The sequence below is a fragment of the Mesoplodon bidens genome (genome assembly GCF_964165515.1).
Source record: "Mesoplodon bidens genome assembly, chromosome: 9".
NCBI lineage: Eukaryota > Metazoa > Chordata > Mammalia > Artiodactyla > Ziphiidae > Mesoplodon > Mesoplodon bidens.
In genome coordinates, this window is record NC_138166.1 from 87,035,570 (window position 1) to 87,050,717 (window position 15,148).

Consider the following 15,148-nt stretch of genomic DNA (forward strand, 5'->3'; position numbering starts at 1 on the left):
TTACTTGACTCTACTGGCTCTAAACAAAAAATGCCATGCCCACTTCCACCAAAATTCTTCCTAAAATCTGGGGAAGGGGAGTGGAATTGCATAATAACCGTAACGTCAGAAAGCCTCAAGGGAGTATCGTAGTCTACCACTGGTCACACAGAAGGAGAGGCTGTCAGTTAGGAGACAGAGGCCTGGCTACACTGGCTGGGAAACTTTAGGGCAAGTTACTTGATGTCTCTGAGCCTGAAGAACAAAGTTAGTAACTGGTTAGGTGGTGAAGGAAGAAAATACCTTCCCCTAAAGGTCTGTCCAGGGGTTAAAATGATTGTGTTAAATAATTTCGTGTACTGCCAGGCTTATAATAGTCCCTCAATAGATGGTGGCTGTTTTAATAGGATGCTGCTGATGATAATACTATATTTCTTGGCCAGCAGCCTTGGAACAGCAAGGATGTCCACAGTGCAAAGTACCCAGGAACATTTTCACCAAAAGCCAAGTTTGGGGATAACTCATGAAGTTCGGATTCTATTTAGGACAGGGTTTGTGGATAAAACGGACTACCCCTGCCTCAAGTCACATAAACGTAATGGATAAGAACATCACTTAGGCAATATGATTTAATTTACTTCAAAGGTTTGCCCAAATAGTAGCATCTGCACTGACTATTTCATTTTATGTAAATAAGATATGCAGCTGCATTACTATCAGTAGCTGGCATGGCTGGAGCAGAAGGACCCTCACCTGAAACTCTAGGAAACTTGCAGGGTAAGGTGTAACTTGAGGTGAGGTGCACGTTAAATCACCTGGAAGATGCATATCTAAGGTACCTGGGCCACTTCTGGGATTAAAGCCTTTGACCTGCTGAAAACTCCTTTATTCATTTACTCCACAAAGATCTGTCAGGCACCTACTATGTGCCAGGCTCTGTTCCAGGGGCTAGGGATAGAGCAGTGAACAGACAGCGTTCCCACCCTCATAGATCTCTTGTGAAACTACAAGTTGTGAGGGGGCAGTGCTGTGGCCACACTGTCCTCCCTGGACTCTGGAGCTTAACCGTCTCTGAAGCTGAATGAGATTACAGAGTAGGATTGTTGGCCTACATTCAACTTCCTAGGATACAAAGACTGCACTACTGTCTGACCTAGGCAAGCAAACCTTACTGCTTCCAAACTCTTTCTGAAGGGTCACAGAAAACTCGAGATTCTGAAGGAGTGGAAGATATTGATACATCTTTTGCTTGTTCCTCCAGCTCAAGATCTTGGTAAACACTTTTGGGTTAAAGACCCACAGTGGTAATGAAATATTTATCAAATCTGGTTACCCTCCTACTTCATTCCATGAAAAAGAAGAAAAATCCTACTGCGAGCCTGGATCCTTGGTGGCATTCTATGTGCCCGATTCTTCACATGAGGATGTGCGACTCTTGGGTTAATGGGCATGATTCTGTGTCCTGTGGTGGGAGGGCCCTGATGAAACTGAGCTACCATGGGTACAGCTTTCTCAAAGACTCTTAGAGAGACCAGAGATTATGAAGACAGTTTAGAGTCAGAACACAGCCCTGCAGAGGAACTTCAGAATCCCTAGGCCTCTTTCTCCTCTGTCCACCCTTCTGCAACACAGTACAAAGGCAGGCAGTTCCAGGATGGCTGCAGGTCCTCAGAAGCCCTCAAGTTAGGAACTCTATCAACAAACGTCTATGGCTGCCCGACCTCTACATTGCAGATAAGGAAGGATGCAGATAAGATAAGGATGCAGATAAGGAAGGACTCAAAAAATGTAAGTCCTGGCATTATGCAGGGCACAGAAAATCTCAGATGGTGTGCTGGGATAAGTTAATGAGTGTTTCTTGAAAAAAAAGACTCTATGGTTTGAGTATAATGCTGAAACATGGCATGCAGTATCCTCATCTTGGAAGCTCAGAATGTATATAAACTCTGAGAAGGCCTACAGTAAAGAAATCTGTTCTGCTTAGTTAAGCTTAGCACTCTTCAAAATTATTTGGCCAAGGCACCCATCCCACTTCCTGACTAACACATTAATTTTAAAAGTTATCTAGTGCCTATGATGTGCCAGGCACTATCATGGTGATCAAAAAGTGGAAATCGTTCTGGTCTTCATGGAACTTAAATATTTAACATTTATTTTCAAATATAGCTATTTAACGCAACCAGTTCATTGGGTCTGTCTATCTATCTATTTATTGGCTGCGTTGGGTCTTCGTTGCTGTGAGCAGGCTTTCTCTAGTTGTGGTGAGCGGGGGCTACTCTTCGTTGCAGTGTGTGGGCTTCTCATCGCGGTAGCTTCTCTTGCTGCGGAGCACGGGCTCTAGGCACGCGGGTTTCAGTAGTTGTGGTGTGCAGGCTCAGGAGTTGTGGCTCATGGGCTCTAGAGCACAGGCTCAGTAGTTGCGGCACACGGGCTTAGTTGCTCTGCAGCACATGGGTTCCCGGATCAGGGCTCGAACTTGTGTTCCCTGCATTGGCAGGCGGATTCTCAACCACTGTGCCACCAGGGAAGTCCCAGTTCACTGGGTCTTTACCTGAGCATTTACCCTGACGAATCTCTTCAACCCACTAAACTCCGCTTTAAATCCCATGACCTTTAGACCTTTAAGGGACAAAAAGTAGCAGCTACTCCTCACAAAACATCTCTGCTCTGGAAAACAGTCTGGCAAAGCCTCCACGGATCCACTGTGGCAATTAAAAGCTCCGTACCAGATGCCAACAGGTGTTTGTACCATTTGTATTCATCACTATATCTACGTACAGTGCCTGGCTCACTGGAGGAATTTAACATATCTGTGTTTGAATGAATGGTGAATGCCAATGACCCCCTCTAGAGCCCCCCGCCCCAAATTCTGATAAGAATGACCAAGGTCAAACTCCTATGTTAGTCTCCATGGCCAGGGTGGATTGAGATTCCCTTCATTAAATGCTGACCTTACCGTGCCAACCTGCTTTTATATGCCAAGTTCAGATATGGGCACTTCTTACTTGATGATGTTATGAGATAATACTATTTGCAAATGTTTTAATGACCAAATATATCTTTCTTAATGAAGCTAATGTGTTGAAACATAATCCCTTATAGAGGCACAGCTGGCTCATGGTCTGAACATAAAACTGGAATTCGAGTGCATCTTCTAACACCAGCCCTGCAATTTCCTTTAAAAATATTAATATTCATGTATTTTAATTTTTTAGTCAGTAAAATAGGGAAATAAGTACTGGCTGGTCTGCCTAAGTGGAGTACATTTGAAATTTATAAATAAACAGGATACCAAGAAGCAAAATAATCACTAATTGTGAAATTGGATGCAAAGAAAATTTAAGAGATTTAGCTCATTTTCAATCAAATACACAGGAAATACACAGGAAACACAGAATGACTTCCTGGGCGCAATATTCTTATCAATAACAAGAAAAGATTCCAAAGAAAGGAAAGGGGATATTAACTGCTTTTCAAGTAAGGCAGCCTACTGAGCCCCCCCAGACAAAATGAACAGAATCTTTAAAAGAGGAATTAATTTTCCCTGGATTTCATAACACTTTATTTCTTACCTTTCTTTACACATTCAAGTGGCATACCGTTTTAAAAACTGTCATGGTGAACAGAATCTATTTTATTGTAGAGTCTTTCACAAGGTAAAGGAAATGTGAAGAGCTGAGAAAGTATGCAACCCATACTGTTGGCGTCTTAGCACTTATGATCATGACAAGCACTCAAAAAAGGCAATACTGGGCTTTAAAGCTGAACTGTACATTATCTCTTTCTCAGAGCCCTGGGGCTATCGCTGCAAAGCACAGTGGTCCATTCTAAGATCTGAACAGAGAAAAGGAAGAGATCATTAAATTATAATTTCCATGCACAATTGGTACAAGTATTTCCTACCAACAGGATTGATATGAAAGCAAGATCCCAGAATAAAGCTGCTCAGCAGAGAGGATGGCAGTATAGTGGCCTGTAAATTTGATTTCACTGAAAGCCCTGACACATCATAATAGTGAAATCCTATTTACTGTAGCAAGCAGGATGGCTAATGCTATTTAATACCTGGTATACTCTGTGCCATCAGCCCATAGCTTTGTACTCCACATTCTCATCTTACCTTAAGGTTAATACTTCTTGACAGCTTACATGGTAAATAGAGCCCCAAATTAAGTGCTGATACCATGGTTTGCAAATCTTTCCTCTAAAGTTAGGCATAGAAAAACTGGCTCCAGTTAAAGGGATCATTTTTACGGGATGCACTTTTAACAGTTCATCCTGGAAAAAATTTAAGTCTCGTATCCCGAAAGCCAGATTAAAAAACATTTCAAGGTTACCCAAGACACATTTCCCACTAGAAAATTCAGAGAGGTTAACAGAAAAGCCAATGTGTTTGGAGGACGTGTTGAATAATGAATTAAGGATAAGACCCCCATATTCACTATACTGTATCAATTTTCTTGCCCCTAGAGAACAAAATAGAAAAAAAAAAGTCCACCCTGCTTGCTGCTTTTGGAATATCTGCAATAATAAACTTCCTTTAGGGAGCCCGGTAAGAGTGCAAAAGGGTTCAGTCTCTGAATCTAAGTTATAAATAACTGTTTCAATTACATTAACAAAGGATATGGTGATATTGGGCCTTATTAACTTCTCTACCTAACAATTAACATCTAAGTGCATTTATTTGAACTATCGTTACTTATGATAAAAAAAAAATCAGAGCAACTCAAGGTACATGCTGAAAACCACTTGGCTGAAACCTCTGCCATTTGTAATGGCATTACGATTAAAAGTGACATTGGCTTCTATGCCTTCAACATCCAAACTCCTGGACCAGAGAGGCTTATCTCTTTCTGCAATTCTCGGTAACTACAGAAACCACAGAGAAACTGCCTTGATTTCAAGAAGAATGAGGAGGCCAGTACAAAATTTCCAAGTGTCAAAGGAATAATCTCTCTAGGCCGACAAATGCAAACTAGCATAACCTACGGAGGCATATCTACCACAAAGTTATGCTTTTAACTACTGTGTTAAATTTGCTATATCACAGTGCATGGCCAAAACATGCACATTATTTAGTGTACATATCAGCTACCCATATGACCTAGAATCACTGACAACTGTTTAGAAAGAATCTCAAGGGGAAAACATCAAAGGGTTTTTTTATCCCATAAATTGAGTTTAAGTAGTTATCGCCCTACCCCAAAAAAGATAGTTTATGTTTTAGGATCTCAGATGTCAGTGGTCTAACTGTGATTCTACCCTGTATTAATCCCTTGAAATGGCTGACCCAGCTCTGCTCAATGGAATATTTTTACAGTGACAGACTTCATCTGGTAGTAAAAATGCATAACAATTTCTTCACATATGGAACACACTGGGCTGACGATAATCTGTTCTGTTGTCATTTCTCTTTATTATTATTCTTGGCATTATTTTTCCCCCAAGCTTTGCAAAGAGGAACACAGAAATGAAGGTACTAATGACAAAGAAGTCGTCAAGCAATCAAAAAAGCCAATTAATCATACAGATGAGCCCAACCCTGTGATGCAATAGAAGATATGCCACCCACTATAAGTAAAACGGCTTTTAAAAATTGCTCATTTGATGTAAGCATGACCTTAGAATTTAATTAGCAACTCTCTCCACAGGTGATGAACTAGTCAAGTACTTTTCTTCTTAATGACAATTTATTTTTCACCATTCTCTTTGCCCTGCTCTCTTTTGCTCAGCTTGTATAATTCCCTCTCCTCCTTAATTGTATGCGGTTGACTGCAATGTGTATGTAAATAGCTGCTGAAATCCAGAGGAGCCTGTAAACTGAAAGCAATACATACCCCACTACCCTGTTGATGTGAACACTGTAACAGTACCCAGCTAAGCTCTCTGGTCTCCCTCAGCTCCTCAAGCCACCAGGCCATTTACAGCTCTCTTCATGCTGGGCCTAACCCCACCATTCTCATGAACGCCAAGAGCAAAGTGCATTCAGTAGAGCAAATCAATTCGATTCATAATTGAGAAGTCAGACATGCAAGACACACTAATCATCAAAGAACTCATATCTCTAGATGTCCTGGAGAGTGAGGGGTCCTTCATCCAAGAAGATCCTGGGAGAATCTGGATTCTGCCCTGTTATAATATGGCCTTGGTCCTGCCTCTCAATTTCCTTCCAGAGGGAAAAATACACACTTTCCTGAAGAATATACAGGCAATGGATGTTTCGGGAGCAGGCAATCCAGGCTTCAATTAAATAACCATCAAAACAGTTGATAAAACAGTTACAGAAAGTTTGTTTTCTTTCTAGAGATGGAATGAGATGACTATCCTGTAGTAACACTGCGAACATATGAATGAATGAATCTCAAAGACATTTCTAAACTGCTTGAATGACTATGAATTTCTTACTTCAAAGTAAAAGCAGCACAACTAGATATTACAGTAACTCTTGGGGGTATCATGCTGCAGTCGCTAAGTAGTAAGACCCTGTTTATTCCCTTTAGGTCCAATTTTCCCAGGAAGTGCCAAATCCTGGGGAGAAAATCAGGCACTTTGAATGCTTAACATTTTCAGGTTATGAGGTAGCACTGATCAACTTTTAACATCAGGACCTAAAAAGTTGTATTAGAAGCCAGAAGGAGTTAATTTACTACCCAAAGAACTAACAAACCAATCAGCAGGATTTCTTTTTTTTTTTCTTTTCTTTTTTTTTTTTTGCGGTACGCGGGCCTCTCACCGCTGTGGCCTCTCCCATTGCGGAGCACAGGCTCTGGACATGCAGGCTCAGCGGCCACGGCATCGACAGGCGGACTCCCAACCACCGCGCCACCACGGAAGCCCAGGATTTAACTTCTTAAGTGCACAACTGACAAACATTAAAGATGGTACTGGACAATGGCTAAAAGCTCAGGTGTTGGACCTGGCTCAAATCCAGATCACATTTTGTCTGTTTATCTTGGGCAAGTTACTTGAAGCCTTAGGACCTTCATCTAAACAACAGGGTTGACAGCCTCATAGGGTTGTTTATGATAATAAAATGACATAATCCATGCAAAGTGCCCAGCACAACATAAATACTCAAAAAATGATACCGTTAGCTACTAGGATGATGAGGATGCTATAAATAACCAGATATTCAAAGTTAAACTTGATTTTCTCACAGGATAGATTTAGATTATTAATTTAAATAACTAATGAAGATACTAAATATTTTGTGAATACTTAAGAACCGTACACTAATAGCCTGGACCTAACTTTACGGCATAAGCTTAGTAAACGTAGGATTCGTTCACTGCACGCCTACTACGTGAGTTGTGGAAAATACAGAAATAAGAAAATGACCTTTATCCTCAAGGAGTTTACAAAATAAACACAGATAACTAATCACAATTATCATAAATGTGGCACATTAAGGGAGGTACACAAAGCATTATGGAGAATTCCCTGAGGGACTGGCAAAGGCTTCTTAAAAACATCTAAGAACTTTTTCTTTGAAAGCTGCTCTGGGCTTTCTTTCATCAAATCTCCCAACAGGAATTAATACTCTCAAGCCTCTTACCTCAACCACCAGGAACTGATACTCAAGCCTCTCTCAATTAGGGCATACCTACATGCAACACCTCTCACGTTCTTTTGTTCCCCCCTTTAAATTTATTTATTTATTTTTGGCTGCGTTGGGTTTTCATTGCTGCACGCAGGCTTTCTCTAGTTGTGGTGAGCGGGGGCTACTCTTCGTTGTGGTGCGTGGGCTTCTCATTGCGGTGGCTTCTCTTGTTGCGGAGCATGGGCTCTAGGCACACAGGCTTCAGTAGTTGTGGCACGCGGGCTCAGTAGTTGTGGCTCATGGGCTTAGTTGCTCCGCGGCACGTGGGATCTTCTCGGACCAGGGCTTGAACCCGTGTCCCCTGAATTGGCAGGCGGATTCTTAACCACTGCGCCACCAGGGAAGTCCACGTTCTTAAAATACAAAAGTTTATCTCACGTCCACGTCAGCGTTGTTTGAGGAAGCTGGCAACATTTGCAATGAAACAAGGACTCAAAAAACTTTTAAATGGCTTTGACCTTCTTTCTCAGTAAAGAGTTGTTGCTTTTGCATACTGGTTCTGAGAAGCGTGAAATTGGTGTCCAATTAAATTACACTTATTACTCCTCCCGAGTTAGTGAAAGGAGAAAGTTACCTCAGACCCCTGGTGAACCAGCCATATAAATACCTGGGACGAGAAAGCTCCATTCACACAAGGGAATGTCTAACTGATAAGGAGTTTATTGAAATAGAACCAAGAGGCACACCAAGCTGTATTATAGGACTGAATGTGCTTCAACTGCTCAATAGGGGCTTCCCTGGTGGCACAGTGGTTGAGAGTCCACCTGCCGATGCAGGGGACACGGGTTCGTGCCCCGGTCCGGGAAGATCCCACATGCTGCGGAGCGGCTGGGCCCGTGAGCCGTGGCCGCTGAGCCTGCGTGTCCAGAGCCTGTGCTCCACAATGGGAGAGGCCACAGCAGTGAGAGGCCCGCGTACCGCAAAAAAAAAAAAAAAAAAAAAAAAAAGCTCAATAGGCGGGTTCATAATTCTCAAATGACCATGAATTTCTCACTTCAAAGTAAAAGAAGCACAATGAGATATTAAAATAACTCTTAGGGGTATCATGCTGTAGGTGCATCACGAAATTTGCATCAAGTCACTGAAAATGAATAGTTGAGTAATAAGACTGAGTCATAAAAAAGTGATTATGTATACAATTACTGTATTTGCTAATCTAGCTGATGGGCAGATGGTATGGTGGTCTTAGAAATCATCCCTGTAATGACTCTGTAAAAGACTCAGTGTCCCCTCCTCTCCATTGATATACCACCTAGTATTCAGTGTATGGTTTCTTAAGTTCACTTGGTTAAAACAGAGAAAGATATGTACTTATATCCACTTTTAAACTTGAATTTTAAACAGGAACCTGGTATTTCATTGTAAGGTAATGATTCTGCAAGTTATAATACCACAATCATTTTTTTTCTTACATTATCCACTATTGGATTGGGCATTTTACATCTTTTAACACAAAGTGTGTAGAATTTCTAACAGAAATGGTTAGACGTTGTACTTTTCACTGTCATCACAAGAAAAACCCTCTTGACAATCTTTCGCATTAAGCCTAGAAAATGCTTCGTCTCTGGACACCTAAATGTCTCTCAAATATTCCTAGATGAAATCCAATTGGACAAAATTCACCTTAGGGACTTTAGGAATGGCAGTAATAAACATAAACAAGGTATTATAAAATGGGCAGAAGACACCAGGAAGCTGAATAACACTAAAGTAATTTTATGATTTTTAGTATCTTGCACACAATGGGAAGGAAATATTCTTTAATGGCAACAGCTTATATTTGCTAAGCTCTTCCCAGTTTTCAAGGGGCTTTTAAATGTATCATTTTATCTGGTCCCTCCAATAACTCACAAAGGTGAGTAAGGAACAGAGTATTATCCCCACTTTATAGATGAAGAACCAGAGACCACGAGAGATTAGGTGAATTGTCAAATAACCAGATGAAAAAGCCATGCCTTCTGGCTCCTAGTCCAGCATTCTTTCCACCACATGTTCTTGAATATGGAGTTATTAAGTATTAACCAATAATAGTGTGATTATTCCACCGCGGCATTCTTCTAAGTTCACTCAGCTTCTCAGCTTTCAGTTAAAATTCCTAAATAACTTCTTCCCAGCCTCATCTTCAAAAAAGAAAAGATGGGTGTTTGTGTGTTATAAGGAGATGTTTGTGACGATGATTTGGTATCAGCACACCATGTCCACCTGACCTTCCCCGCCTTGTTCTAACCTGAGACCAGAAACAACAGTTAACTGTTAAGCCGACCCCTTGAATCGGCCGGGAGCAAATCCTCTCAGTGTCTCATTCCCATCACTGAGTATCTCTATCAAATTGGTGGATTTATGAGAAATGGGTAAATATTTATCAGTGCCTTTTCTTATACCTAACAGTAATCGATGAGGACTTCAAAAGGTATCTAGCATAGGAATACTTGAAAGCAAAGAAAACTATCACTGAGCGGGGAAAAAGCAGGTCCTGGTTAATCACCTCAAAAGCTTTCACTCAATCATTTTATTCAGCTAACATTCACTCATTCTATCAGGGACAGTGCTCTGGATGGACAGAAGTAAAAGAAGAACTACCACTGATGGACTGGTTACCCTGTCCCGGACACTATTATAGGTGATTTGTGAGAATTATCTCATTGAACAAATTAATGAGGTAAGTACTATTATACCATCATTTTATAGCTGAGGAAACTGGAAGTTTACGTTAGATGCTCCATGATATGCAGCAGGTAAATGTCGGTTCAGGGGTTTGAATCCAAGCCACCTGATGTCAGAACCTGTGCACTAAACCAGGTTTCTGCAAACCACAACTCATGGGGCGAATCCAGCCCGCCACCTGTTTTAGTACAGCCCTAGAAAAGGTGTTACGTTTTTAAATGGCTGGGGGGAAAAAATCAGAAGAAGAGTATTTCATGACATTTGAAAATTACATGAAATTCTAACTTCAGTGTCCATATATTAGAACAGTCACACTTGTTCACTGACATATTGGCTATGGCTGCTTTCACATTACAATGGCAGAATCGAGGAGTTGCAACAGAAACCATACATGGCCTGCAAAGCCTGCAATATTTACTATCTGGCCCTTTACAGAAAAATGTGCTGACTTCTGTGCTAAGCATTTCCACTTTAGGCTTATTTAACAACTCTACTTGAATGTCTTAAGTAGCATCCCAAACTTACCATATCCAAAATCGAACTGATTTCCTCCACAACCCACATCCAGATCCATATGTTAATAGCCTTGGCCTTGGAAAATCCATCCTTCTAGCTGTAAAAGCCATAGACCTAGAATATCTCTGAGTTCTTTCTTTCACTCATGTTCAAAACCATCAGCAAATCTGGTCAGCTCTGCCTGTGAAACATCCAACCACATCTCATGCCTCCACTGCTAGCACCCTGGCCCAAGCCATCACCACCCCTTTTCTGAGTTACCACTATTACCTCTAAGTCCCTCTTGCTTCAGTTCTTGCCCAAGACAGCAGCCAGAATACTCTTCCACTCAAAAGCCCTCTTGGTGCTGGCCTGCTTCCCACTGCTGCAGACCTCTTCCCAGATACCATCCCATGAGACAGGCCCTCCCTCTCCACCCAACCCCACACCTACACTCCTAGGTCCTGGGACTCCTTTTCCCCCCGCTTTACTGTTTGTCACATTATCACAATCTGCCATTCAACATGTTGACGAGGTTTTAATTGAATTTAAGCTCCACGAGGGCAGAAGTTTAGTTCACTTTCTTCATTAGCATATCTCTGGCACTACCAGGGTCTGGCATCTATTAGGTAGATATCTGCTGAATCAGTGAGAAAATGGTCCCTACACTCAAGAAGCACTCAGTTCAGTGATATACAGAGACAAATGAAGATGATCAACATACAAATATTTGTACTGAATGGGGCTTGATAGTTTATTTCTTAGTTTACCTAGTTTCTTATGAAACAACCTATTCTAAATCAATCAACTTTGGGGGTCTCAATCAAAGCAAAGAGAAAGCTAGCTTTGTAACCTCATGGTCTATGTATGAACTTATCCTAGACAACAAATATACTTCATTGAACAGGGGCACTGATTGGGTCCTCAAGTTCCCATCCTTAAACCCACGGCTTCCTTTTGTTTCAGCCTTAATTTCCTTCTTTGCATCTCTGTCAAATTCTAGGGTCAGGTAAATCAGAGGTACTTCCTCCACTCCTCATCCTAACTCTTCTCCTGAGTCCTACTATTTAGCTCCTGTCCACCAGTTTTGAAGAAGACATTCATTTCTTGGCCACAAGTGCAGTGAAACTGCTTTCACAAAGACAATTTATCCTTTAAAACACTACCATTTCTAAGAACGTGCTCAGGCTTAGTCAATGTTTGGGAAAGCCAACAGTAGCACTCTACTGTTTGACCTGGAGACAATGCAGTTTCTAAACATACAGGGAAAAATATTTGGAAGGAGTTCCTTAGTAGTAAAACGCATCAATGAACAAACAACACAACAATACGCGAAATTACCAAAGTAAAAATGACATTATCTTCGAGAACGATCTGCATGCTTGGCGTCTTCATTTCCTGGCCACTTTTTAACGAGAAAAAGCAGTTACAGTGCTAATGTACTGATTTTTAAATATATATATGGGAACACCGCAAATGTGGTAAAAGAAGAGAATCACTGACAAGAAAGAGTCATACCCTCTCCTCCAGTCTAGCCAGCTGCTCTTTGTAGAATGCATCCTGCTTCTTTATCACCCGATCTTTCTCTTCCAGCTGCTTAGCCTAAAAAAAGAAATGAAGAATATACTATATGAAGAAAAAGCAGTAACAGCAAAGCAGAAGTATAAATTGCATTAGAAATAAGTATTCAAAGATGAAGGTTTTTGCAATCTCTTAGGTCTCTGCCATAGAAAAAACATTAATAAGATGAGGACTGCTGCATCTAAATGTAAAGAATGAGTCTGCACTACACTTGTTAACTGTAACAGCTGTGTCCTACTTTGTCCAAATGTTTTTGATAATGTCAGAATACAGCACAGACAGTTTTATTTAACTTCTCTTTTGAAGAGTAATTTCAAGGATTAATATTTTGCACAATAAAACTTCGATTTTATTCCAGGTATAAGACACGTGGTTATTAACCATCTTTCTGGAATGATAACCACAAGAAAACGCCTATATAAGATTCTGTACATCAACCTTAACATTTGAGAACCCTTAAACTACCCAGTGAAACCAGCATATAAACACATATATATTGGTCTACCTTCTTTTTTTTTTGTGGTACGCGGGCCTCTCACTGTTGTGGCCTCTCCCGTTGCGGAGCACAGGCTCCAGACGTGCAGGCTCAGCGGCCATGGCTCACGGGCCCAGCCGCTCCGTGGCATGTGGGATCTCCCCGGACCGGGACACGAACCCGTGTCCCCTGCATCGGCAGGCGGACTCTCAACCACTGCGCCACCAAGGAAGCCCTGCGCCACCAGGGAAGCCCTACCTCCTTTTTAATGAAGTAGCTGTCTTTGGCGAAAAGAGCAAAAACTACTGTATTTGTTTATTTGAATAATTTTAAATAATTAATAATAAAATAATAAATGTAATTTAAAAACTATTAGTTATCCCACTTCTAATTTATAAGATCTTCTTTTTACAAAATTAAAAATCAAGTAAAAAAATATTTATTCTTAAAAAAATAATGATAAAGATGCTTACTTTTGAATGTTTTTCAAGCTAAATTTAAAAATGCATTTCTTTGAAATTGTGCCATTTGGAACAACATGGATGGACCTAGAGGGTATTATGCTAAGTAAAATAAGGCACACAGAGAAAGAGAAATATTGTATGATTTCACTTATATGTGGAATCTACAAAACAAAACAATGAACAAACAGCCAAACAGAAACAGAGTCATAGATACAGAGAAGAAACAGACTGTCAGAGGCGAGGAGAGAAATAGGTGAGGGAGATTAAGAGGCAAACTTCCAGTTACAAAATAAATGATTCACAAATGTGAAATGTACAGTGTGGGGAATGTAGTCTATAATTAGGTAATATCTTTGTATGGTGACAGATGGCAACTAGACTTATCATGGTGATCATTTTGTAATGTACAGAAATATCGAATCACTATGGTGTGCACCAGGAACTAACACAGTGTTGTATGTCAATTATACTTCAAAAACAAACGAACAAAAAGACTCATAGAAAAAGAGATCATATTTGTGACTACCAGAGATGAAGGGAGGGGGAGGGGGAATTAGATGAAGGTAGTAAAGAGGTACAGATTTCCAGTTGTAAGATAAATTAATATTAGGAATGTAATGTCCAACATGATAAGATAATTAATACTGCTCTACCATATAAATGAAAGTTCGTAAGAGGGTAAATCCTATAAGTGCACAAGGAAAAGCATTTTTTTTCTATTTCTTTAATGTTGTATCTATATGAGATGATGGATGTTCACTAAATTTATTGTGGTCATGATTTCATGATGATGTAAGTCAAATCATTATGCTGTACACCTTAACCTTATACAGTGCTGTATGTCAATTATATCTCAATAAAACTGGCGGGAAAAGAGAATGAAAAAATGCATTTCTTAAACTGTTTCTATTTTTATTATGTTTAAGTGACCTTTATCTCGGAAAGAACAGAACTCCCTACAATACCCCATGTTAGAAAAGTTTTTAACATATTTTTTGTTCAATGAATGTTGAATACATGCCTGACCAGTAATTTTAAAATAACAGAAGTATATATTTTGGCATTCCCATTCTTGTGCCAAATTTTCTTTGCAACATGATCAAGGGTCACCTGGCTCAACCGGTGTAAGGGTGACTGTCACTATATGCTTAATTTAGGTGAACCCATTGGTTCGTTTGTTGTAGGTCATTGTTTGGCTACTTACTTTGACTTCAATATCCTGCAGCATGTTAAAAACAAAGAAACAGTTATTTAACAATGTAAGTACTTTTTTCCCCCTAATGTCAACCAAGAAATCTGATAGTATCTAAAACGCACACCAAAGACAGCAATGGGGAAAAAAATAAGAGGACATGCTTAAACTTGGCACACATTTAAATGTGACTGTGTTATTACAGTGTGAATAGAAGATTTCAATGAAAAGTTCATGCTGCTTGGAATAATTAAAAAACAAAATATTGAGATTAGATAAAAATACATGTATATGCAAGTACATAATCTATGACTCCCTGATACAGCACAGTAAAAACCTCACTAGTCTGTCAGGAATATAAAAGAAAAAGTAAATGGAGAAAGAATTTTTGATAAAGTTACATGTGAAGAAAATATGCATGACTGTATGATCTAAAGAGAAAAGATCTTTCTAAATTCAACATATACCTCCAAAATATAAAGGAAATGCAAAAGAATGGATTTATGAGAACTTCCATTAAATAAAAAACGTTAAATAAAATGAATAAGCAAATGACAAAGAAATACCAACCTCTAACTGTGAAATTAGTGTTACTAACATACAGAGCACTTAAAAAATAAGCCCTCCACCCCACCCTGCTCCCCAAAAGAGCCAAGAGAAAAACATGCAAATGACACAGGTTGGCAATTCACACAAAA

At 40.0% G+C, this 15,148-nt stretch overlaps 1 protein-coding gene across 1 annotated transcript in view; it reads right to left on the reverse strand.

Moving 5' to 3' along the window:
* Positions 1-15,148, reverse strand: part of CHCHD3 (coiled-coil-helix-coiled-coil-helix domain containing 3) — a 311,474-nt gene that overhangs the window by 93,491 nt on the left and 202,835 nt on the right. Inside the window, exon 5 of the mRNA XM_081244862.1 lies at positions 12,257-12,340. Within this exon, the coding sequence (XP_081100988.1) occupies positions 12,257-12,340 (84 nt within the window). The remainder of the gene's footprint in view (positions 1-12,256; positions 12,341-15,148) is intronic.